General features: G+C 44.8%; 1 protein-coding gene across 5 annotated transcripts; it reads right to left on the minus strand.

The window, feature by feature from the left end:
- Positions 1–2,590: 2,590 nt before the first annotated feature.
- TOP1MT (DNA topoisomerase I mitochondrial) lies at positions 2,591–23,968 on the minus strand. 5 transcript variants are annotated; one of them, XM_090138087.1, is made up of 21 exons: positions 23,862–23,968; positions 22,963–23,073; positions 22,652–22,742; positions 22,469–22,533; positions 22,198–22,291; positions 20,462–20,520; positions 17,608–17,680; positions 16,603–17,474; positions 14,421–14,536; positions 12,647–12,768; positions 11,765–11,887; positions 11,101–11,288; positions 10,641–10,785; positions 9,632–9,775; positions 9,269–9,454; positions 8,529–8,597; positions 7,557–7,671; positions 6,980–7,107; positions 6,117–6,211; positions 5,139–5,288; positions 2,594–4,717 (listed from the first exon to the last, which is right to left on the minus strand). In XM_090138087.1, exons 2-21 carry the CDS (start codon positions 23,004–23,006, stop codon positions 4,615–4,617), a joined length of 2,982 nt encoding a protein of 993 aa, XP_089994213.1. In that variant the 5' UTR covers positions 23,007–23,073; positions 23,862–23,968; the 3' UTR covers positions 2,594–4,614. The 5 variants fall into 5 exon arrangements, with proteins under 5 accessions (XP_031447154.2, XP_089994213.1, XP_089994212.1 ...); XM_090138086.1 differs by lacking the exon at positions 23,862–23,968 and adding an exon at positions 23,445–23,587; XM_031591294.2 differs by lacking the exon at positions 23,862–23,968 and having other exon boundaries at positions 2,591–4,717; positions 22,198–22,288.
- Between the last annotated feature and the right edge of the window lie 1,883 nt (positions 23,969–25,851).

The following is a 25,851-nucleotide window of genomic DNA, read 5'->3' on the forward strand; positions in this document are numbered from 1 at the left end:
TTTTAAAGGTCCCTTCCAACTCAAACAACTTCATGGCTACCCTTCTCAAGTCACATAATAAGTCCCTTCTCCCCCCAACACTACCTACCCTACTGCCAGCCCCAACAGAAAGCAAGCAGCAGCTCCAGGAAATGAATGAAAGGCTGATGCATGCTTTTTGTCAATGAGCATCAATAATCTGTTGGCTGTGCCTCAAGAGTTTGACTCATGCCCAGGAGAAAGCACTATATGGGAAGGTTGCTGATAAGCAGCAACCAGGACCAGTTGCTGCAAAGGGTGTCAACACACTTTCTGTTCCTGTCTCTTCAGGCTGTTGATGCAGAATCATAGAATAGAATCAAAGAATAGCCCAAGGTGGAAGGGACTTATAAGGATCATCAAGTCCAGTGCCTGTCTCTACATAGGACTATCCAAAAAAATCAGGTCCATTAGAGCCTCCAACTGCATAGAGGAACAGCATCAGTGGAGGGTCAGGCTGCATGTTAGGAAAAGACTATTCACCAGAAGGTGGTGGGCATGGAACAGGCCCCCATGACAGTGGTCATGACCCCAGACCTGCCAAAGTTCAGGGATTGTGTGGACAGTGCTCTCAGACATGGGGTTTGAGTTTTGTGTGGTCCTTTGTGGAGCCAGGGGTTGGATTCAACAGTCCTTGTAGGCCCCTTCTAATGTGGGACACTATGTGATTCTATGAAATTACTTCCCCTATGTAGCAGGAGAAGCATTGCTCTTACTACTCAAAGCTATATGTTGAATTTTCTTACCACCTTCAGCCACAACATCCCACCTCATCCCAGACTGCTGAATGGTGGAAGGAACAGCTTATAGAATCACAGAATTATTTGAGTTTGAAGGGACCCTTTCAAGTCACCTAGTCCAACTCTCCAGCAAATGAACAGGGACACCTACAGAACAATCAGGGTGCCCAGAGCCTTATTCAGCCTGACCTTGAATGTCTCCATGGACAGGTCATCCACCACCTCTCTGGGCAACCAAGCTTATTCAAGCTCATCAAGTTCAGCAGTCCCAAACTTAGGTTTGAATGACCCCATGCAACAGGGCAGGCTGGAAAGAAGCAGGTTAAGAGGGGGACCAAGGTCCTGCCTTCAGCTATTTAACATGGAGTGGATATAAAAAAAAAAAAGTCAGAGCAAAATGCTCGTCAAAGGCATGCTGAGAAAGGCCAAGCATCGGGTCATAAAATGCAAGAAGGGAAATTCCTACCAGACCTGAGAAGGAAAACAAACCAAGACCTTTGGCAAAGCAACACTTAAGCACTCAGGGAAATAACAGAGAAAGATCTCTGAAAGATCTCAACTGGAAAAGGGCCAGAGCAACTCAAAGAAAGCTTGTCCTCATTGGAGCAGGAGGTGGTAATAGAGCCCTCAGATCTTCCCATCCTCAGCATTTCTGAGAATTCTGAGAAGAGGTAGATGCCAATGCAAGAGGAACTTCTTGCTACCTCCTTCCCATAGGTTTAACCTCAATGAGCAGCTACAGCATTGGTGCTGTCCTTCAGCGTCACACAATATGGGATATCCCAAGTCTGCAGACAACGAGGCTCTCTAGCCACCAAAGACTTTTACATTATGAAACAAAACCAGTCTTGAGCCTGTACCTGTACCAGCATGAGCAGGCAGCATTGTTCCTGGTAAATCTGGCCTGAGGTCTCCCTCCCAACCAATAACAAGAGCAAGGCTTCTGTAAAAACTGTGAAAAGCACATTAGCAACCCAGAAATTTACACGGGAGAGTATCACTTCTGGTTTTGCTGAAAACCAGATCTTCCTCTCCACTTTTTTTTTTTTTTAAAGAGGGGAGGGAAAAAAATTGTGATCACAAAGAAAAATGAAGTTACCAAGCACCTTAGTCACCAGCTTCAGGTTTTTAGGTGCCTACAGAAAAGTCACCTCACTGGAAAAACTGAATTGAAAGCACCCCTGAAAGGGCCAAGGAAAGTAAGGTTCAGCTGAACATGAGTCACCCAATGGTGACTGCTCTTATGGATGCCTGTGATGGAGGCACATTCCTGCTCTACAGGAGCAGTGGAAAATCCCTTGCAACTTAGAAAATACACCAATCACCATACTTTGCCATTGTGATGTCAATGGTGAGAAATCACACCAGAGGGAAATTTTTCACTGAAAGGGTGGTGAGGTGCTGGCAAACACCCTAGAGTTATTCATGGCCAGACTGAATGGAGCCATGAGCAATATAATCAAGTGGATGGCAACACTGCCCAGAGCTGGAGGGGGCTGGAACTTGGTCTTTGAGATTCCTTCCAACCCAAGCCATCCTATGATTCTATGAAACCCACCTTCCCCAATTTCTGGGTTGCTTGATTATGGCCACCGGCCAAAAGGACGCTCCTCAGACTTGACACCTTTTCTCCTTAAAGCTCAGCTAGTTCCAAGGTATTGCATTGCTCAACCCAGTAGTTGATACCTAGCCAAACACATGATTTCCCCACCTTGCTTTTGCTCTATTGAATCTTTTTTTTTTTTTTTTTTGGACAGAACTTGACAAGCCCTACATGTAAATGCAACACAGGTTAACACCCTCCTGGGAAAAAAAAAGATGTAGATGCTTTATTTAAGCTCCTACATTACAACCAGTAACTGTTTCTCTGACACTGGCAGCTCTTCACAATCCTGATTTCCAGAGCATCTGAGCATGGCCAAGAAGCCCTTCAATACTATATATAGCCCACATGCAGCTGCTCTTATTAAAACAGTTCCTTGTGAGAAACATTCACTGTGCTTATCCGTTTGCATCTTGTTTCTTTATTCTGCAATAAAAAGAGTATTCCTCCCCACCCCAATGGGATTCCCCTGGAGTTACCCCCCCCTTATTTGGGGTGGAACAAACTTCCAATAAATCTTTAAAGAAAAAAAAAACCACTCTTTTTAAAGCCAGGAAATATTTGTTAGTAGGTAAATAACTCAATGCACTGGAGCCAAACTGAGTCTTTTGTGCTTGCAGGTACAAATTCAACATAGGGGTCAAGGCATGCTTGGCAGCTTCACTGATAGCTGGTCTAGCTTTGCCAGGAAAATAAAGCCCCTCTCGCTTTTGCCACCATTCAAATCCCTGTTTGAGAATTCAGTTGCCTCACTTAAGCTCTATATAAGCTCCCACAGCTTGGAGAGACAGCACTGTTACATCTCAGCTAAGTCATGGAGCACTATTACACACATCATCCCACACCAGTACAGATGCAAGATAAAACTGCATTGGGTTTGCTCATGCATTTCTCCTCATGCCTGAGGCATAGAGGCCCTTAGGAACCAACCACAAATGGTTTGAGATCTGCCAGGAGGTTCTTCACTTGAAGGCAAAGGATTTCATAGCAATTTCTGCAGGCAACTGAGCACATATACACACCCATTGTAGAGCCTGAGCACAAAGCTGGAGCATCAGCTCTCAGCAGAACCACATCCAGTTCAAGCTGCAAAAAAGCCCCTGCCTTCCAATCAGGCATTCAGAAAAATCACTTCCAGTTGTAATAGCTTCCAACTGAAATAGCAATTTAAACACAAGAACATGTGGCTGTAAACAAACCCATTACATGCACCAACTACAGCAGCTTCAACGTCAGCACTGAGTTATAAGGTTTTGCTGTTGATGCAACTTGAGGTTCACTGACAACTAGGCTAACTGTACATGCAAATATCACTTTTTTCCTTTCTCTGAAAAGCAGCCAACTGAGCAAGCACCTGCAATTGGTCTGTGCCTTCTCCACGTCCACTGGAAGAATGCAGGCTGCTGATTGCTACCACTTCCCAGTACATCTGCATCCCACCATAGTCTCACAGCCAGCATTACACTTTCCCAGCGTGAAGTCAGTAGCTGGAGAGCTTATTTCTGGACCAAAATGAGATCTGTTCTCACAAACCAAAGGCTTGATCATGTAGAGGTGGAGTATATCTCACTCATTTTCAGCATTCTACCATTAAACTCACTTTCTGACACAGCATCTTCCCATCCCTCCTTCTCAAGGATGCAGCTGCTCCTTCAATGATATTGGCTCCCTCCTAAAGTGTTTCCAATTTGATTATATTTGTGCAATTGCAGTTTTGTCAAATCCCAAGAATGAAAAAGCACAAAAGACCCTGAGATTTTTTTTTTTTCCCTTTATTCCAGTGCATCCCCTGACCTAAGCCCAGGTCTTACACTGCAGCTGCCTGTTTCAGCACATCACTGCCTCATGTTTCCGCATCAGGATAATTCAGAGCACCTAAGAACCACAGCACTTCTCCACAAGGAGATAGGATTAACTGTGTAATCTTATTTATTGGCACAGTTAAGGCTCTCAATCTTCTTCCAAGATTCTGGACGAGGAGGAAGGAAGAAGATATCCAAAGTACCTGGCAGCTCTAGAGAGGAATTAAAAGTTCACATTTAAGTTGCACTCCGAATGAGTGTCACAAGTCAGTAGTATTTGCTTTCAACACTTGGTTTCTAATTTTTTTTTTTTTTAAATACAGAAACCAGCATGAAACACCTACAGACTTGTGTTAGACAACCATCCCACCTCTATAACAACTGCAGCAGCACATAAAAAAGTTATTAAACAGCACCAGATGAGCATGAGGCTAACAGGAAAGGTGCTTCCTCAGAACTCAAAGTCCTCATCAGTCATGTCGATTGCCCAGGCAAACTTCTCCCTCTGTGTCTTGTTGAAGATCTTCTCAATGGGCACACCAAACTTCTTACACCTATATGGAGACCACAACACAATGGGGAGACATCCCAAAGGATGCACTACCCATCCCAATTGGCTCCCACCATAGTCTTCCACTTTCACTTGTGCAATCTCCTTAAGCCCCCACAGGAAATCACTTTTGTACCTTGCCACTGTTGACAAACGTGCAAATTGGCCCTTCTGGTTTTAAGGCAAATGTCATCATCTGCAAGCAAGGGAAGTTGCAGTTTTGGGCTTTGTTGATGGTTGGATGATCCTAGGAAGTTTTTCCCCCAACCTTAATGATTCTGTGAGCAACTCCAGAGCTTGGACAGGTTTCACTGACCAAACACCAAGATTTTCCCCAAAGGCTCAAACATGTGCTTATTCCCCAAAAGCAGGCAATCTGCACATCTCTAGAGAAACATCTTCCCCAGAGCACGCTCAAAGCTTACCAAGCTATGCTAATCCTGGGATCCAGGTAATTCAGCTTGGACGTGCCCAGAGCTATCTGTTTGTTCTCCTCCTTGTCTGTGGCCTGGACATTCAGCTTGGCCAGCTGCTCCTTCAGACGTTCCAACAGCTTCTTTTTCTTTTGCACATTGCTGAGGGTAGAGCAAGAGCAACACAGAGAGCAGGTTAAAAGGGGAAAAGCAGCAAAAGTGAAATACAGAGCAGTTCTCCTGTTTTTATGCTTTTTAGGAAAATGATAGAGAGCCAACGAGCTTCGTCTCAGTGATCTCTTCACCCACTGAGTCTAGAAATAGCTCTAGAATGGAATGGCAAAGATTTAGTACCAGCCTATCAGAGAAAAACAGAATCACTAAGATTGGAAAAGACCTCCAAGATCATCAAGTCCAACCATCACCACCATGCCCACTCATAGAATAATTACTTGAGAAATAAGATTGATTTCTTTTTTAAATATTTCTGTACAAAGATCGGGCAGGTAGCAGACAGACTCCATGTGCAAATACAATCTCAGACAGCCACACTTGGGCTCCAGGAGGAGTAAATTCAGACAAGACCCATGCTATGACTGCTGCATAGATTTGATATGCCACAGGTCCACAGGAAAACACATATCACGACCACTCTCTATGCATACTCAGCTTCAACCCCAAGTTAGGCATCCTATGCACCACAGCATTTGTAGGATGACCCAGCAGTTTGCATTAAGTCTAAATATTCATAGAAATGTGCCCTACTATAAAAGAAATGAATCTCTACAAGGAATTATTTGGCAGTCCTACTGCTGCAGAGAACCATCCACAAAGATCTTCATCCATCTGCCAGGCTCCCATGGGAAAGGAGGTGCTCAGAAACTATTTCAGTTCTAATTAGCTGCATATAGGGTATTGGACCACAACATTCCCACCCACAGATCTGGGCACAGGTCCCCCTGCTAACAAGAATTGAAAAGAATCACTCACGCCTCTGCTTTAGCATCTTTTTTGTCTTTTAACTCATCTTCAGCTTCTTCCAGCTCTTGTTGGGCTTTTTCCAGCTTTTCCTTCGTGGCATCAATCTGAAATAAATAGAGTGAGTCCATGCTCATGTCCCTAGACATGAAAATATAGAAAAATAGAGATTTCAGCTACCCTTACCACACCACATTGCTCCTCAATTTCTCATCAGCCCCACTGCAGCCCCCAGAAACAGCCCTGAGACTCATGCGAGAGCTCACATTACTGATGTCAGAAACACTTGCACCACTTATTCATCTTATGCAACTGACCAAAGCTGTCTGGCTCATAACAGCATTAAGCCACAATCACAAAGGCACAGGCTCACTCGTAGACTGAACAAAAGAGCTGAGGACAACTACAAAAATATAGTTTGTAGCAGTTCTATAGCAGACCCGTTAAAATTTCAGCTGGTTCTCCTGCAAGCCACCAAACTGTAAAACTTATTTCCAGGGTCCTAAGCCATGCACCCAGTTTGGTCTGAAGACAACAAATAATTAAAGAAAACAAGCATTCATGCTATGTGTAATTATCCCATCCCTATCCCCCTAGATTGCTGGTATCTCTAAACTAATTAAGAAACCTCCTATATCTGATTCATTCCTAAATAGAATCATTAAGACTATAAAAGATTACCCAGTCCAACTATCAACCCATCAGCATCAATGTCCACTAAACCACTTCATCACTCAATGCTACCAAATTCCTTGCCATGCTTGCTCTATGCAGCCTCTTCAAGCATCATGTTTTTCACCCTTCTTTTTCCCCCATTCAAGAGATATAGATGTGGTGGGAGCAAACCTGAGGACTCTTAGTTTGGTCTGCCTCACCTTGGTTTGCAGATTTTGCATTGACTTCTCAAAGGTTTTGGGCGTGGATCTCTGATGGTTGCACAGGATGGCCACAGCTCGGTTTGCTCGGTTGTAGGAGAGAAGCTTTCCAGCAACACTGTCTTCAGCTGGAAATGAAGTGCAGCATCACTATTTGTTTCCTTTCTGAGAATTGGGGAAGGCAAAGAACAGACCAGAACATCAAGTTGTTGGCCTTTGCCATAGGAGAGCAATAATGGTGGTCCTTTACCAATTTCTACAACCAAGTGATCACATCTCATCACTTGAGGCAGGACAGAAGTAACACAACCAACCAACGATGCCAAGAAGGGGAAAATCTACTCTCATCTTGGCTGTCAGACTACCATTGAGCAGGTGATTTGATTTTGCCACTTTGTATGGTACCCAACCTGCTGCACATGCCCATAAACTACATACCACTCTACAACGTTATGCATGACCAGCCAAGAAGCTGGTCAAGAGTGGACAATGGGGACACCAAGACAATGGATGAATATCTGAGCCCTCTGCCCCTACAACACAGCTGGAGTCACCACAAACATGATTAAGAACTAACGGTTAGTGAGGGCCTTGAGCTGCTCCTGCAAGGTGATGGAAGCATTGTAGGTCCTGAACACTTTGGCAGTCAAACCATTCATCAGCTTCTGAAGGTGTTTGTTCAAGATGACTGTCTGGAAGGCCAGTGCAGGACAACACAGAGAGGAAAAAAAAAGGAGAAAGAACAAGCAGATGTCAAAACAATATATATATATTTTTTTTTTCCAGACCATTATCTTCTGCTTAAACAAACCAATTAAACAGATAAGCTATATCTTGCATATTTACCTATTGGCTCACACCCTAATGAAAACTAGGAGAAACATCACTAAAATTTGGAGAACCTCTGAAATTCAATAGCTTCTGCCCACAGATATCCAAGAAGCCACATCTCACACTGAGTATCTCTCACATAAATTGCATTTAATACCTTTGTTTGAAAGAGCACATGGGGCTAAAATCAGACCAGAAGATACGAAAGGCCTATCATGGATAAAGTTGATCCAGGCAGAGAAGATCAATTTCTCACCTCTATAAAGTTGGGCTACAGGCTTTGTAAGGCATGTGGGCAGAAGGGGAACATGGGGGGAAGCAGTCCATATCACACGCTGAAGAGGAGGTAAGAGGTTTTACCAAGAGGATAGCTTGGGAAAAGGCTGCAGCACATCCATCCAGCATGCTCTCACATTTCCACTGAGCCCCAGTTAGGTGTGGAAGTGCCAAACAGGTGAGGTTTTGACACCTCCAACAATGCCCTGGGCAGTATGTGGATGGGCAGTTCCTCCCAGACAGATCAGTTAGGAGCAGAAAACCACTTCCTTAAGCAGGGACATGCATTACTTATGGATGCATGCAGACAGCTAGGCCTGTATTTGGGAAATTAGAGATATCACCAGTGGAGGAAAGAATGGGAAGAGAAATAGAATCATAATTGAGATGCTGAAATTTTGGGTTCAACAAGGGGTTCAAAAGTAGAGATGCAAAAACTTACAGAGAGCCTATCAAAGAGGTCATCACCCGGGTCTTTGTTCTTCATGAATAGCTGCAGGTTCTTGAACACCTAGAAGGAGAATAAAGGATGGCCCTGGTCAAGGACAATGAGCAAAGTGATCCCAGACAATTCCCTCATCTCCATCAGCCTTCCCAGCCAGCAACACTCTGATTTGGACTTGCAGAATATCAAACCAAGTCACTCACTGAATTTCAAGGACTTCCATTGGGACCTCAAGACAACATTAGTGCCACAAACTGTTTTCTCCATCACCCCTACCACTAGCATTCCATCATCCCCCACAAACAGCATCACCTACCCCATGGGCACACTAACAAACAACAGGGACAGCTTGTAAGTCTTAATTCCCAGTATTCAACTGGGGATGCTTCAGCAGGTAGTGTTACTTCCCTCATAGATCATGGGCTGAAATGGCCTTGAAAGCCCTAATGCAAAGTTCCCCCCCCTTTTTGAAGGCCAGGAGTCAACACGCATGTTCTTACTGCACTGTACCCTTACATTAGTGGTAGGGGGACAGCACGACTAGACAATCTAAGATAGAATCATAGGATCATTAAGCTTAAAAGACTTCTGTCTCTTGCACATAATGTCAGTAATGGGGTCAAAACAGTTTTCAGATACAGATTTGGGACTGATGACTATTAGATGAGCCAAGCCACTCAGTCAAACTTGCGCCACGTTGCCACACTGGCCATGATGTCCATCTCTGCCACACTTACTGGCTTTTCCACAGACACTTTGTTGTAATAGCGGATAGAGTCTTTCCCAAGGAAGTCAAACTCCACCACATGCTCCTGCCCATCCAGCTTCGAGTGCAGCTTGATGTGCTCCACACGTAGGGAACAGCAGCCAACTGTGTCTGCTGTCTCCCCTTCTTCTTTCTCATTACCAGCTCTCAGGGCCAGCTGAAAGGACACACAAAGCCATAAATCAACCGCTCCAGCCCACCAGAATTCTTCTTGAAAAGGTGAAGTAGACAAGGAAAAAGAAAAACGTGGAGCTAGTAATGTCCATCAGTCATGGTCAGAGGTGGATCAGGTAAGCTAATGCCAGCCTCAAAAGTAGCAAAGAAGCAAGGGTACCTTATCAATGAAGTAGAGGGCCACTGCTCTTTGTCGCTTCTTCATCTCCTTGGACTTCCAGTCAGCCTGGTACTGAGCACGGATTTTGTGGACAACATCCTTTAGCCTCCGGGCTACTTCAAACTTCTGCCAGTCCTTTTCCCCCTGGAAAGAGAAGCCAATGCATTGTCACTCAGCACCCCATCTTACTTCCATCCCCTCCAGCTAGACTGTTCTGGGAACACAACTACCAGTCTAAATACTCAGAATCCAGTGCTTTCTCTAGGAAATAATACATGAAATGCAGGAAAAAAAAAAAAAGAAACAGAAACAACTGGGGTTTTGATGCCCTCTGCTGGCTGCGCTGGACCCAGGATCTCCACAAAATCTGAGCTGCTCATTGCCTGGATGGATCTTCTGCCAGCTTGTGGCCAGCATAAGACAAGCAAGGAGTCAACTGTTACAGCACCGCACAGCTATAGCCACCGATTTTCACACACCATTAGTGTGGAATGACACACAACGCAGGTACTCAGCTGTGCCCCACTTGCATGCACTTTCCTTACTTGCTTTGAAGAATGGAAATAGCTTTAAATCACCTTTCTCTCCTCTGTTCATTTCCCTCCCTCCCACAGTACTACAGATGGCCATCCCACCTCCTCCTGTCTTCCATTTGCTGGCACAATGAACCAAACCCCACGGACTCTAGCTCCCTGTGGATCTTCTCAGTGCAAGTCCAGCTCTCAGCAGCCTTACCAGGATGCACGTGAGCAGCATGGCACAAGGACAGCTCTACCAGTAGCAATCTGTCCCTAAAAACAAACTCAATGCTCAACAAAAACACCTTTTTCCCTCTCCCCCAACCACAACCAAGGGTATCCCAACTAATCTAGTTTTCTGTCTTTTTCCTCAAAAAGTACATTTTTGTTGGCATGCAACATCATTCTATGATCTTCTCCCCTACAACTTTTCTTCTCAGAAAGAGAGGAGTGACAATAGAGCTCCTCACAAAGAGCAGCATCTCACTGACCTTCAGCTTGGAGCTGGGGTTCAGCATGATGTACTTTAAGGAGTTCTGGATATTTTCAGTCCATGAGGCCAGCCAAGTGACTGTGTTGTCAGAGCGTACTTCCTTCCATTTATGCCCCACTGGTGGCTCAGGGATCTTGGAGTCCCTGTGGATAGAAGGAGGATACAACCGTTGGTTATATCAGATGATCTTAGAGGTGTTTTTTTTTTTTTCTCAACATGATTCTATGATTTGAGAGATCACAAAGGAGAAGAAACAGGTTGGCACCCCAATCATTCCTTCACAGCATTGCATCATTGCTTACAGAAAACAGCCTGCTCAAAATTACTCCACAACGCTATCAGTCTTTACCCTTTGGATGCAAGGGATAACAGGAGAACTAACTAACACATTTCCCACTTAGAGGAAACGTGTTGTTTACCCCATCCCCAAGAGTTCATCTCTTATCTCAGCAACTCACTTGCTACAGTTGATGATCACATCTTCTGGCATAATCCTCTTCTTCAGCATACCCATTTTGGGGTGATCACCACGTCCACGGAACAGCCCTGGAGGCTCGGTTTTGAAGTTGCCTATCTTCTCCCTGTGCCCATCAAGGATGCAGTATCCATACTCTTCCTGGATCCTATCTGCCTCCTCCTTCAGTTTCTGAAACAAACACCATGCCACCCCATAAGACATAGCTGAAACCCTACGACTTCTGCTTGCTCACTGTTTTTTCCCTAGTGGAAACAAGGCAGTAAAAAGAGCTCAAAAGGTTGGAGAAAAATCGATCAAAGGTCCAAGTTTTCTTCATACACATCATCCTCATGCACCTTGCAAACCCATATGGCAAAGCAGTCCCAGCATGAAATGCTAATGAAACAAAGGTCCACCATCTTCTGGACAGAGCAGAACCTCAAACCATGGACTGGGGACGACTGATACCTTTCAAAGCCAGGAAATGTGCACTAATTGCAGAAAAACTTAGTGAAGAAGGATGTGATGGATGTAGTCCAAATGCCAAAAAGGGCCCAGATCAGGTCATAACCCACAAGGATGGGAGGCAAGAAAGAACTGAAACACCCCAAGCTGCTCCCAAAGCATATCAGTCAGTTCTAGATATCATAGGAAACAGTTCTCACCTGCTTCTCCTCTTTGGAGAGTGCTTTCCGTGCCTCATTTTTGTCTACAAAGTACTTATGAATCTCCCTGAAGTCACACTTGTCCAACTGCTTGATTATCTCTTGTTCCTGAGGTGTCATCTCCTGTGGAAGAAATGAAGAGGGCTGAGTATGGCACAGAGGGACATGGTGTAGTGGGCATGGTGGTGATGAGTCAGCAATTAAACTAGATGATCTTAGTGGTCTTTTCCAGCCGTAAAATAATTAATCTAGGTGGCAAAAACAACTCTATAGTTGCTTTTTGGCTGTGTTTCGCCTCTGGAGAAAAGAAAATAAAGATCCTCACACCAGTTCATAAAAAAAAAAAAAAAGGCAGAGGGATGCAGCCAACCCAGATATTTTAGCTACATCCACCCAAGGGGAGATAAAGCTGTACCAGCAAGTGGCCAGGCTGCTCTGGACCCACAATGAAACAAAACACAACCAGCTATGGAATGGAGCAGACTTAAAGCTCTGCTACAGAAAGAAGGGGCTCTAAGAGCTCACACAGATGGCACAGTCTACAGAAGTTGCACTGAAGGGTGGGATATGCACTAGGAAGTGTCTCATTTGTGCATAAGGAATTTGCCATAGCACTGCAGGACCAGTTAATCTTTGAGAAGGATGAATGCCCCAGCGAAAATCTAGGGTCTATTTTGAGATAACGTCACTAAAACTAGTCCTAACTTGAGGAACTCAGGGATGCTGTAGACAGCAAACCATGACCCATGCCTAAATAAATATGGAAATAAGAAGATACATCCCCCAAAAGCATCCCCTCCTTCCCATACGACGGTCTAAGGTCTTAACACTGGGTTTTAATGCAGAGGATTGACAGCAAGGAAACCACAATACACAAAGTACCTTCCTCCAGTCATTAAAAAAGTTGTTCTGGAAGATCTCTTTAGTTGTGTACTCATGATCAAGCATTTTTGCATAGAAAGTGGCAATTTCCTCCGTGGCCAGGCTCAGCTTCAGGGGTTTACCTAGAAAGGGAAAGGAGCATTAGCATTGGTTATAGGGACATCTCAATTCAGCAGTCTTAGGAGGCTGCTTGGTTGGTCCTCATGTTCAGCACAGTGCCCAGAGCAAGGACAAAGGCAGAAAATGGACGCTGGCAGCCCATACACAGCTTTGCCTGTGGATCAACACTGAGCACAGCAGGATGCTGCCACAACCAATTTGAAATCACACACTACATATTCTTTTCCAGGAGAGTAGAGATCCTGAATTACACCAAGCTCACTGAGCCACAGCAGACTCTGAGCAATGAATTATAGAATCACTGCAGTTAAAGAAAAGACCTCTAAAATCATCAAGTCCAACTATAAATCCATCGACACCGTGACCACATCGCATCCCTCAACGATGTTGCTCAGTTCCAAACTCTTGGCTTAGCAGGACAACATAGAAAGGTTTGTTTTCCCAACCATGATCAGTTCCAGGTGCATGCTGAATAGCCAAGATACCACTCAGAAGTTTCACATCAAATCATTTCCCACAAGACATGGGATGAAACAATCAACGTGGAAGTTCCACAAGTCATTCTGTGGAGGTGGTAAAAGTCACCAGCCTCTCTGGATCAATGAGCTCAGGAAACATCTTCGCTCCTGCTAGAAAGCAAACACTTTAAAAATAGCTTTTCTAGACAAGCCACAGAAAAAAGCTCCTTTCAGAGACCCAGGGATGGTTCAATTCTGCACTGGATGCTGATTTTGGGGTGTTGACTCCCACCTGAACTGCAGCAACAATGACAGCACCCTTCCAGATCCCAAACTAAAGAACCAGCCCTGATGGACACCACACAAATGGGTCTGCAAGAGCACAGAGGGGATCCAAACCCTATGCAGAACTACAAATAGCTGCCTCACATAGCAAAAAAAGTCACTGGCAATCCCATCAATGTCCTAGCATGCCCTCTACTGACCGAATTGCCACATATCACATTTACTCATATTGGCTTTTTATTCCCTCCTGTTACAAAGAGCTATAAGGAAAAGGAAGCCTCAGTGAGAAGCTGAGGACCAAGGCTCCATGGGACTGATCTCCTCCCAACTCAATTATCCCTTAATTGGAACAGACTGCTCAGGGTGGTGGTAGAATCTCTGTCTCTGGAGGTGTTCAAGAAACATGGAGATAGGGCACTGAGGGACATGGTTAGTAGGGAAAATTAGTTATAGGTTGACAGACTTGATGTTCTTAGAAGCTTCTTTTGCAGCCTTAACGATTCCATGATTCTTGCTTCCACCCTTCAATTCAGAAGGAAGGATTCAGGGATGGAGAATGGGGAGAAAGAGTTCAGCAAATGCAGAATAAACCAAAAGAGGACAGCAGAAGCCTGCATCCACCCCCTCCTGGTCCACCTTTGCAAAGTTAGACAGAATCTTAAGGTATAATGGCATTGATATGCATTGCATCACTTTGAGATACAGGGGCCAGCCCTGAGCATCCCACAGCCAAAAAAAAAAGCTGTAAGCAGAGGACCAAGTCCCAGCCATAGAATAGGTGAGGTTTACTCCAAGGGGGTATTATGGCCCTTTTAATAAGTGCTCTGCAGCCTCTCCTGTGTAAGAGGAAATACCAGCTTCCTGGCCATGCAGAAGACAACACCACGTGCCCACTCCCAGGGTGAACCTACCATCATAATAAAATTGCACATCATCAGGCAGAGGCTCATAGAGAGGGACAAAGTAGGGTCCTTTGTGCTCTAGCTGTTTCCACTTCACCCCATCATTTGTCTTCTCCTCTTCCCACCTGGGATAAAAGCACATAGATCCATGAGATCAACCCTACCTCAGTGCCTGGGATCTTCTCCTGAGCAGTACCACAACATTTAAGTGAAATTCCATCACTCCAGACTCTGCCTCAGTTTCCCCATTCTTCCAAACATGGAAAATAACGATCCACCCAAGGGAAAAACATTCTGGAGGAGGCAGAATGACCCAATGAGACATGTTCAGTGGGATGTGAAAGAACTGAAGGAGGGAGAGCAAAAGGACAGAACCATCAACCAAACCCCTGGGGACAGCCACCAAGATGCCACCCCAAGCTACAAAAGATTCTCATTTTGCACCAAAGATGCAAGGGTTAAAGCGGATAGGACACCCAGTCCTGTCCATTAAAAAGCACAAAAACAAAAGGGATTGTGTTCATCCCACCATCCCATACCGCCTACGGTGTGACCTTAATGCAAATAGGATCTTAACACACCACTCCCCCACCCCTGCGTGGCAAATAGGATTTTAAAGTGACTGCAAGTTGCAGCTGTAAAATAAGGATGAAAGTTAGATAGATTTAAAAAGACCCGCCCTGAAAAAAAAACAAAAAAACATTCATAAATATTTTAAACAGAATATTTAAAAAGATAACTGGGGTTTGAGTAAAGAGGAAGAAGAGGCAGGCAATGCACGGAGACGAGCAGGGGATCTGCACCCCATGACTCTGTACGTACAGAACACCCTGACGTCTCCGAGAAAATGGAACCAGCAGGAAAAAAGAATAGCAAAGTTTTACCACTGGAAGCAAGCAAGCAAGCAAAAAAAAAAAAAAAAAAAAAAGAAAAAAGAGAGCAGAAAACAAAGACTAAGAATGGAGTCATGTTGCTCGGCGGTACCCCGGAAGTGTTTCAGAGAAGGAGCGTTCCACAGGAGGAGATTGCATCAAAAGCTGGACAGATTGCATCAAAAAATATATAGGAATATATATATATATATATATATATATAAAGATATTTAGGAAAATATAAAGATATACACATATTAAATCAACAGGCTGCAGAAAACGTGGCTGAAAGCACCTCTGAGAGGCCGGCAGTGATTTGCAGAGCGCTGCAATACCTCCACCTCTCCCCCCCTCCAAACCCATGCAACCCTCCAGCCAAGCAAAGCAAACCCCTCAACTCACCTGCTGCAGCCCCCTGATCCTGCACGGAAGGCAGTGGGGATGAATGGAGGGCGAGGGACCCCTCGGCCAAGCAGCGAGGTGGCCAAACACCGATACATCCCACCCACAGCCCACAGAGGTGGTCACCCCCCAGCATCGTGTCCCAGCACCCTGTTACCCACTGGGGCACGCTGGCATTGCCCAAAGCATTGCCATGAGAAGAAGACACCCGCTATTGATTGAGGTTGTGGCACTTCCCCCACGTGTTGGAGCAATGGAGCCTTGTGGGAAATGTAGTTCTGTGTGTGAGCTTTGAGGCAATTCAGCCTAACACACGACTTAAGCGATGTAGCAGCACTGCTTTTTATGAAACAGTTTTTTTTGTTTGTTTGTTTGTTTTCTAAATCTGTTTTCAAAACACGCAGTGCCCCACAAAATCATTTCCTAAGGTCTGGGGTTGTTGGAACTAAATGATCTTAAGACATTCCTTCCCAACCAAAGTCGTTTTATCATTGTATGATGTGGGTGATACCCACAAGCATCCCAGTCTGGGATAACTGGGATAATGCCCAGCAGCTCCATACAGCTCAGGGTTTGTGACAGGCTGGAAAGGGGGCTTGTCGATCATCTCCCTTCACCAGCCATGGTTGGGCATCAGGAAAGCCAGTTCAGGAAGAATATGTATTCTTATAGTAGTATGTACCATAAAAAAATATCACATGAATACTATTATGTTGTCACAACCTCCTGTTATCTCTCACACCATTCCTCTTGCCCAAAGCATCAAGTTCAGGACCTCAGAAGATACAGCCAAGCAGTTAATAAAAATATTAATAAAAAATAGAAAAGTTTCAGTTTTATCCTAAGAAATAAAGCTAAAAGCTTCATTACATTCAAGTTAAATCTGCTCAGAGGCTGAACACATGCAGGATGCTTACCATTTCCACTTGCTTTCTGTTTCTTCTTTCTTTTCTTTTCCTTTCCCCCCCTTTTTAACCTTTTTGTTGTTATTCTCCTCTCCTTCATTCTTAGATTTTCTTTTCTGGGTTTTCTTTGGGGTCTCTTCCTCTTTGCTCTTCTTCTCTTTATCTTTCTTCCCCTTCTCTTCCTTTTTCTCTTTTGGCTTTTTCTCCCTGGCTTTCTGCTTTTTCCCAAGCACATCTCCATTCCCCACCTCCTTTTCCTCAGTCTCCACGCTCTGAATCTGCCCCCATCCCTTTTCTCCCTGTTCATCCACCTCCTCCTCCTTTAGTCCTTTCTCATCTTCACTTTCCTTTCCTACATCTCCCACTCCTAATTCCTCACCCAACCTTCCCAGGTCTTGCTTCTCTTCTACCTTTTTCTCCTTCTTTATTTTCTTCCTCCCCTGCTTCTCCTCCTCCTCTACTTTTACCTTCTTGCGCTTCTCCCCTCTCCCCTTCTGCTTTTCCCTCTCATCAGCCCTTCTCCATGTGCTGCTGCTCCTTTGCTTGGCTTTACCCTGTCTGACTCCACAATTCCTGTCCCCATCAGCACCATCTTCCTCCCCGATGTCCTCCATCACATTCCCAAGGCTTTCCTCTAACTTATCCTTTTTGATCCCTCTTTTTCTCAACAAATTCTCCTTCTGCTTCTTTGGCTCTTGCTTCTTCTCTGTTTCTTTTTTTCTTTTCATGCCCCTGGCATCCCCTTTCTGCACTGGGACATGGGGGTCTAGTACTTTCTCCACACTCTCCCTCAAAGTAGTGACCTCCACAGCCAACCCTGATGCCCCAGGTTCTCCAGAGAGGAGTGCAGCCACACCATTATCACTTCTACTTGGCTCGAGGAGCTGCAGGAAGCAAAAAACAGGGGAAAAAAAGGTTGACATTGGGAAAGGAGACAAAGCAAACAGATGCACAGAGGAGGAGCATACCATGCAAAATTGGGTTTGGGGAACCACGGTCATCCCACAGCTTTCCTACCCCAACTTTGTCCTCTGTCTCTGAGAGCTGCTGTCCCACTGCAGGTCCCTCTCTCTGGGATTTACTCTTTGACCTGTAACAAACACACAGCCTCTTCTCATAGCAGAATGGCTGAGGTTGGAATGGACCTTTTTGTCCATCTGCTCAAGTAGGAGCAAGTTGCCCAGAAACAAAATTTTAGGCACAATAGAAAGGACATAAAACTATTAAAAAGCATCCAAAGGAAGACCATGAAGCTAGGGAAGGATCTGAAGGGCAATAGATAAGGAAAGCAGCCAAAATCACTGTGTTTGTTCAGCCCAGAGCAGAGGAGGCTGAAGGCGACTTCATAGCAGCCTACAACTCCCCAGAGGGACAATGCTGAGCTCTTCTCTCTGGGAATGGCTGTGACCCTATGGAGAGGGTCAAGTGGATGTTAGGATCTTCACCAGAGTGGTGGGCATGAAACAGGCTCCCAAGGGCAGCAGTCATAGCCCCAAACTGTCACAGTTCAAGGAGTGTTGTGACAATGCTCTCAAACATAGGGTTTGGATTTTGAGTGGTCCTGCATGGAGCCAGGAGTTGCTCTCTATGATCTTTATGAGTCCATTCCAACTTGCAACATTCTGTGATTCTCAGCTTCTCCACTCAGCAGAGCTGCTCCAGGTCAAGAAGCATCTTTGTGGCTCTTCATTAGACCCTATCAAATATATTCAGCTCTCTGGGGAGCCCAGAATTTTAGCAAGATGCAGCCTCTGATCTTACAGAGGGAAAAAATAAGGGATTGCTCCTGAACATGCTCACATCTCCTCCAGCACAGCAATACCCCACGCTGCAGCAGATGAAGATAACCCAAAGCAGCAGAGAGCAGCCTTTGTAGGAATGGGACGGCCTGTTTGCAGCTTACAGCATGACATTTCCCTTGATAGAACAAGAAGAAATGTTTTCAAACTAATAGAGGGGACATTTAGACTGAATATAAGGTTTAGACTGAAGGAGGTTTTGTTTGTTTTTTCTTTTACAATAAGGGTAGTGAAGCACTGGAACAGGTTACCCAGTGAGGTAGTAGATGTCTCATCCTTGGAGACATTCAAGGTCAGGCTGGGCAGGGCTCTGAGCACCTGCCTGAACTGTAGATGTCTCTGTTCACAGTAGGGGGAGTTGAACTAGATGTCCTTTAAGAGACCCTTCCAATTCAAAACAGTTTTATGACAAAACTCAAATGAGCAGGACCACAAGATCTCCTGATCAAGTGTAGACACATCACACCCATGGACATCTCCAAGAACACCCCTGCCTAGTGAACAGGACAGTTCTGCAGGGTTTGGTGAATAAAGTAGCACATGGAGGTGGCATCTGAACATCATGGAAACACTGGAGCAAGTGGAAGCCTTTGGGTAAGACAGACTTCCATGACTCTGAGGATTTGCAGACACCCTCACATCCCTCTTAACAAGGGGAACAGAGGGCCAGCATGATGAGGAAGTACACAACCCCTTCATCAAAATAGCCTGAAGGATGACAAGGGGCATCCAGATCTGTGATCTCCACTGGCAGCAACATGGGTGGGGAAAGCAGCAACATTTTATCAGTCAACAAAGACATCAGGTGAATTTTTGGAAGCTCATTGGTATATGCTAATACCATAAAGAACCAACTTTCCTATATAAAGAAGGCCAGAGCATCCAACAAGCAAAGTCAATTTCAACAATGGAAGGGAGATGCTCCACTAATTTCTAGGAGTGCAGTGCTAAGTTACTAGACTGCAGGACTCTAGAGCAAACCAGGCTTCCAGAAAACCTTCAGGGTTGCTCAGGGTAGAGGAGAAAACACCCCAGAAAGGCAACAGCTTGAGGATCAGCACCAACAGCTTATTCTACATCGGGGAGAAATAACCCTAGTTGTTTCCATCAACACTTCATCACAGCAAGCCATTGGATGGGATCTTCCCACCCTGTCTTCAGATGCCTGTGAAGAGTCAGCATTCCCACTCTTCACCAGCAGTGCCTCATGGCTCCCTGACATATCAAACTCAAGACCCTGTATAGCTCTCCCATGTCCCACCAGGCTGCCCCATGGAGGACGCATGGCCTACAGCCAAGTTAAAGAATGGCTTTGCAGTCAAATCCCTGGAGAAGAACTTGTTTTCCCACAGCCAAATCCCCAAAGCAGCTCCGGGAAAATAACACCAGGGAGATGGCCCAGTCCGGATGCATTTTTGGAGTATTGCACAATTTTCACTAAACTCATTAGTGCAAATAGCTAGGCAAAACACACTTCAATATTATTAGGAGCCAGTTGATTTGTGACTCAGAAGGCAAAGTCCTGCAGCCTTTTCAGAGGAGGTCCATCCCCAAAAGCCTCTTATTAGAGGCTTCTCACTGGACATGAAAGCCCCTGCCTCTGCAAAGTGGAGAGGATCAGCCAGCTGAAGGCCAGCATTATGAATGCAGGTTTTTATCTCTACCCAGATCTAGCATAGGGAGAGGGATAGAAACACCCTTTTCCCAGGCACTGTGAGACTGCTTGTCCCCCCTAGTGTTTCCTCACCGCCTACCTCCACATTTATGTAGGTATGTGCAGCCAAGCAATTGTGCCTTGCTGATTTGAGCATCCTTCTATGCTTTGAGAGGTCAGATCAGGCCAGGAGCCTCCCACATCCACCCAAAGCCCAGGATACACACTCAAATTCTACTTGCATTGTTTTCTGGCCATCTCCGGGGGCCATCAGAGGCACCAATGCACATCCAAGCCCCATAAAGGCATGAAGAGTGAGGTAGTCTCAATGATAAAGAAGATAAAGGATAAGTTCCCATTTCTCTGCACAAAAAATAAAAATTAAAAAAAAAAAAATCAAGAAAACATCCTGATTTACCTGGAGGAATCCTTCAGTCCCTCTGATGACCCTTGGTGGAGGATGGAATCAGTTTCCTCCTGGAAGGGATTAACAGCACTGATGCAGCAAGGGATTAAAAAGGCAGAGTTTGCATGGGTATCCCAACAGCAGCATTGTCCCCAAGCAATTACCCAGCTCCTTTGACAGCAGTCACCCAGGCTGTGGTCCCTGCATCCTACAAACATCCCCTTCCTCAGCCACCTCTTCTAGAAACCCAGAGCCCAAAACAATGGGCATAAATTAGCCTGATCTCTCCAAACACAGAGGCACCTTTGAGGTTTTATTAGGTTTGGAAAACAATATCTTAACTTCACTGCTAAAAAAAGGTATTCTGTAGAGTACAGCCACAAAAAAATCACCTGCCTTATCCACATGCTTATTAGATGTACTGCTGTTACTGGAGACACTGGGCCAGGATGCCAGAAAGATGGGAGTGCTCCAAAAAAGATGCTTCTAATCCACTGCTTATGTGCATTCAGGCCAGCTTATTCCTTACAAGGTTAAATGGCCATTGTAGCAGATGGCAGAAAGAAAAGAGATGCAAGGGACAAAGCCATAGGTGGGAAATACAACAAGAGGGAACAGCAGGGAAGGAAGTGAAGGAAAAAAGCAAAACCACAGGAAAAAAAGAGGACAGGATCTGGAAGCAAATGCACTCAGGTTGGACTCAGAGCCCCAGAATCTGCCAACTACTATGCAAGGCTATGTCCACTGCCCTGAAACCCATGCCAGCTTCAACCAGTGCTTGCCAAGCACTGGGGATCTTGTTAAGAAATTCTGACTCCCTGAGTTTCTCTTTCCAAAAGCTTTCAAGGGAAGCCAAAACCACACAGGGATTTTTCTTGAAAGCTGCTCATGAGAAGCAGCTGGGTTAACTCATTAAGGGGTAAGAAAGCTGAGTTAATTATAGGTTGGTTATGGCAATACGCACTTCTGTTCTCTGGGAATATGCCTGCTCTCAGATTCACAATCATCCAGCCGCCATCAGAAATTAGGTGGTCAATTCAGGAGCCAGGCTTTTCCACAGAAATCCTGCATGCAAATGCTATTGAGAACGGTGGCAATAACAGGATATCAACCACGATGCTTTTAGGTTTCAAGGCTGCAACGCAGCTTCAATTGGGAAAGGTCAACATTTTAAACACCATTTGCAAGAAAGATGGACACTCATCATGAGAGGGTAAAAGCATATGCCAAGTATCCCTAAAGCAGCAAAACAAAAAAAATCACCAAGAGCTCTGCTATGGCAAAAACCTCCATGGGTTTATCACCAGTCCTAGATGTCAACACAAAGTACTGCAACTTCTCATGAGGTCTACATGGAGATGGGGCTCCACCTACCCAAGCGAGGCATATTAACATGGGTAATGCAAGATACACAAAGAATAGCCTACATGCTTCCTAGCATTATCCCAAGAACAACAGCAAGTCATAGAACCATAGAATAGGGAAAGCTATTAGCAAAAGGAATGTTGGTGCTTCCCGTTAGGGCAAGCTCACACTCTTGATCCAACACTGAATACATTGGATGCAACCTCAATGCCACCCACATCTACTAGTAGAGTACAAAAGCTTCAGTTCTTTTATTTAATTGTAGTTTCTCAAAGGATCCTTTTTGTGGGCTCACACCAAGCTACAGGACACTATCCCCACAGCTCCCTTGAAAGTAAACTAAGAGTGTTTCTGAATCCCTCAGCACAGAGACCACCACGTACCAACAAGGATGCAGCCTCCTCCTTCACTTGAATCCCATCCTGCCAGCTTGAGCTGAGGTATTTCTCTTCTGCAACCTCATGCCTTAGAGAGCTTCTTGGACAGAAAGGAAAGAGAAGACATGTTGGTGTTTGTTTTTTTTTTTTTTTTTTCAATTAATAAAAAAACTATTTTAATAATAATAATGATTCCAACCTGGAATAAGCAAAGCCCCACAGCTCCCATCCCCACCCCATAGATGCCTTCAACCCTTCCATCCAGCTAAGGAGTTACCTACTGATGGTGTTCTCCTGCAGTGGCTTCTCCTTGACTTTCTTCTTCCCTTTTAGCACAGCAGTCTACATACCAGGAGAAAGGAAGAGAGAAGTTAATGCAATGGATTTAGTGCCTGTGAAACACCAAGGCACACACAAGAATCATCTCCACTGCCCAAGTATAGAAAGGGCTGTCAAGTACCTGCCCCATGCATGGTATTTCTTCTGGTTGCTCCTTCACCTGAGTTGCCTTCAGCATCCTCTGCCCCTTCTCCAACTTGCTCTTTTGCTTTCTGAGGATGATAGCAAATTTATCCCATAGAGGCCAACCTCTCTATGAATGCTTTGGTGACAATAACCCATAGCATACAGCTACACTGCATAACCTTACCAGAAAAAAGCACTCCCCAAAAGGACAATTAATGAGCTGCCCACTAGAATTAGTTGCAACAAAACTATATTTATTGCAACTATTAGTTGCAATAAAACCCCAAACCCCACCAAGCTGCCCACCGACTGCTGCTGTCCTTTATCTTCTTGGTCTCTGAGACCCCCATAGCTTCATTGATGGCTGTTACTTCAGGATAGGACACAGAATTAAGGCTGCATTCCCAAGGATGTACACTGCAACAAGATGGAGATGAGTGACAACATCCCAGCAATGCTCTCAGGGAAAACCCTACTGAGTGCTCACTCTGTAGCTCAACTTCCAAAAGGACCATCAAGCAGCAAAGCATTAAGCTTAGCACCTAAAATGTTGATAGCTTCATTTTCCATGCTCTGTCCCCAAATAAATCCCCATGTAACATGAATAGCTTCATAAAAGTAGACAGGGACTGTGTGCTGGGCTGGATTTGCACCCAGAAGATGAAACACAAGTTACCCACAGCACTGAATATACCCCCCCCAAAAAATGATCAGAGCCAAAATATAATAAAATACAGCAAATATGCAAATGCACACTTTAGAATTTGATTTTAGAGTTAGGATACCACCTCCCCTCCTTTCTACTGCAGGAACAGGCAAAATCTTCCTAAAAATTACTGTCTTCCCTTGAAACTCAAGGCCTAAAAGAATGCAAGAAATATAGCTCAAAACCACTCGAGCTAGAGAAAGCCTCAACCTTCACCCAACTACTCCCCAAAAGAAAACACCCTCTCCATAAAGTCAGTTTATTTTAAGACTCTCTTGGTCCTGATTGGAGGCTCCCAGCCTAAAATGCACCTGGGGAAATGAAGCTTTCAGCCCCCAAAACGAGTTTAAGGAGAAACCTAGCCAGAATGCTTTTAGCAAGGGGACACAAGGGCTTTGTATTGCTTCAGAAAAAAAGCACCCACAAGCTATCTTTTCTCTTCCAGAGGATTTCACCCCTGCTATCAGATAATTAGAAATCTAAACACAGTCTTTCTCACCTGCTTCTTACCCATCAGAGCCCCATGCTTGAATGCAGAGTGTTTAAACCCAGGCACTGGGTGCAGAGCTTGAAGTCTCATAGGTACTTCTGGCCATAACTTTCACTCTGAAGCATTCACCCATGCTGCTCTCTCTTCAGCCCTATTCAAACAGGTGAAACTATTGATTGCACCTGCACTCATTCCCATCCATTACCTCTTTGCAGCTGAGGATCTCCTCTTTTGCCAAAGCATCTCCTCATCAGCAGCACATGGGGTTGGTGGAAAGGGGCTACAGGTAACTCAGAACACTTCCATCTCACTTGTGGTGCTCTTTGTAGTTGTAGGTTGATGGTTGGACTTGATGATATTGATTCTTTTCCAACCCGAATGATTCTATGGGCACTTTGCATAGCACAAAACGTGACCTTTGCCCCAAAGTTTGTTTTTTAAGGAAATTTTTACCCGCTGTCCCATATTCTATGATTTGGGTTAGTAGCTCTCCTACCATAGATCTGGTGTTAAAAGGGATGTGGTGTAAGGTGGTCTCGGTTGTGGTAGATCAATGGCTGGACATAATTCTTTTAAGTGCCTTTTTCCAATCTATGTTATTAAACTTTGCATAACAAGATACGTGAGCATCGCCTACAAAGTTTGGTTTTTAAGGAAACTTTTCAGCATCACCCCATATATGGGCAAATAGCGGGGCCCTGCGTTCCCTTGGGAAGGTGCTGAAGCGGAAACACCCCAAGGCAGGGCTGGCTCCAGGAGAATCCTCTTTGATCCCATTGCGCCACATAGAGAAGAAGCACCCAAGCCACCTTTCTTGCTGGATGAGTAAAAGTCATCAAGGGGTGGGAGCCTGCCCCAGGGCAGGGAGCAGGAGACAATGGCATGCTATGGCTTGTTTGCTCTTGGAAGCTTTCTATAAGCTGGGGACTGGTGTATATTCAGGTTTTTGGGTGGTTTTTTTTTTTTTTTTTTTTTTTTTGTGCCTATATGGATTTATTTAACCTCGATGAGAATTTCTCTTGAGATCTCACTGCTGGTTGTGTTGTCCATGATGGGAAAGGATGGGGTTTGGAGGGTAGATGAGCTGGGAAAAAAAAACCTATCCCAAGCCATAAGTGCTCCAATTTGCATCTCTCTCCTCTCCAAACAAAATCTGGGTTAAAACTGGATATATATTACATATTATTGTATGGTTTCCCATTGCAGGTGCTAAAGCTCTTTGAAATGGGAGCAGGATGGCACCGTGTTGGGCTCTCCAGTGGGATCTCCGCATGGTTTGGTGATGCCACGGTGCTGTCACCCTGTTGGTGGCAATGTTCTCATGAAGTTTCAATCCTAGCTAACTTCCTCATGAGCAAAACATGGAGCAGAAAGAGAAAATCCCAATGGAGACAGTGCATGAGTGCAGGGAATTCCTTTTCCTATATGTTCCTTGGCTTGTGCATCAGGATTAAAGCATTCAACTCTGCTGTGATATTCAGCAGAAAAGGCATTGCAGCCATTCTGGATTAAATGCTGTTTTTGTCATTCTGTTCCAGAAGCTCTTTTTGGATTGGGAAACCAAATGAGAATAACCCATTGCTCTCCTCAAGATAGCATGAAACACTCAAAGCCTCGACAAGGGAAAATCATAAAGGAAAGGCGGATAGGGTTTAGTTTATTTTGGCTGTTATGCAATGATCTAATACAAACTAGGCTAATATTTCCCTTCATTAAACAGCTGAGTGGAGTTGACGTGCATAGGATTCATTGTACACAAGTGCACTCTCATTAACTTCATTATAGAAACAAAACCAGGAGTAGAAGGGACCTTTTGGGATGACACACGCACCACTGCGATGGATGCTGCATATTTAAGGGTCCCAGGTGCAACTGGGAATTATCATTTTCCAACCTCTGGGTATTTTCCATGACATTTTGCTGCTTTTCACCCAGCTCGTATACTATGAGAAGCAGAACACTGATGTTTGTTAACCCCATGGCTCACAGAAGTGAAAGC

This window comes from Phasianus colchicus, chromosome 3 (assembly GCF_987193195.1).
Source record: "Phasianus colchicus chromosome 3, bPhaCol1.hap1.1, whole genome shotgun sequence".
Lineage (NCBI taxonomy): Eukaryota > Metazoa > Chordata > Aves > Galliformes > Phasianidae > Phasianus > Phasianus colchicus.

Bases quoted from the DNA above. Each gene is read 5' to 3' on its own strand.
- TOP1MT (XM_090138087.1), bottom strand. From the start codon at position 23,006: ATGGGGGTCTCAGAGACCAAGAAGATAAAGGACAGCAGCAGTCG. The intron at 8,598-9,268 runs GTAAGTGTGGCA...TTCTCCTTCTAG, and splicing joins AAGTGTCTGTGGAAAAGCCA to GTGTTCAAGAACCTGCAGCT. The intron at 6,212-6,979 runs GTGAGGCAGACC...TATTTATTTCAG, and splicing joins TGCAAAATCTGCAAACCAAG to ATTGATGCCACGAAGGAAAA.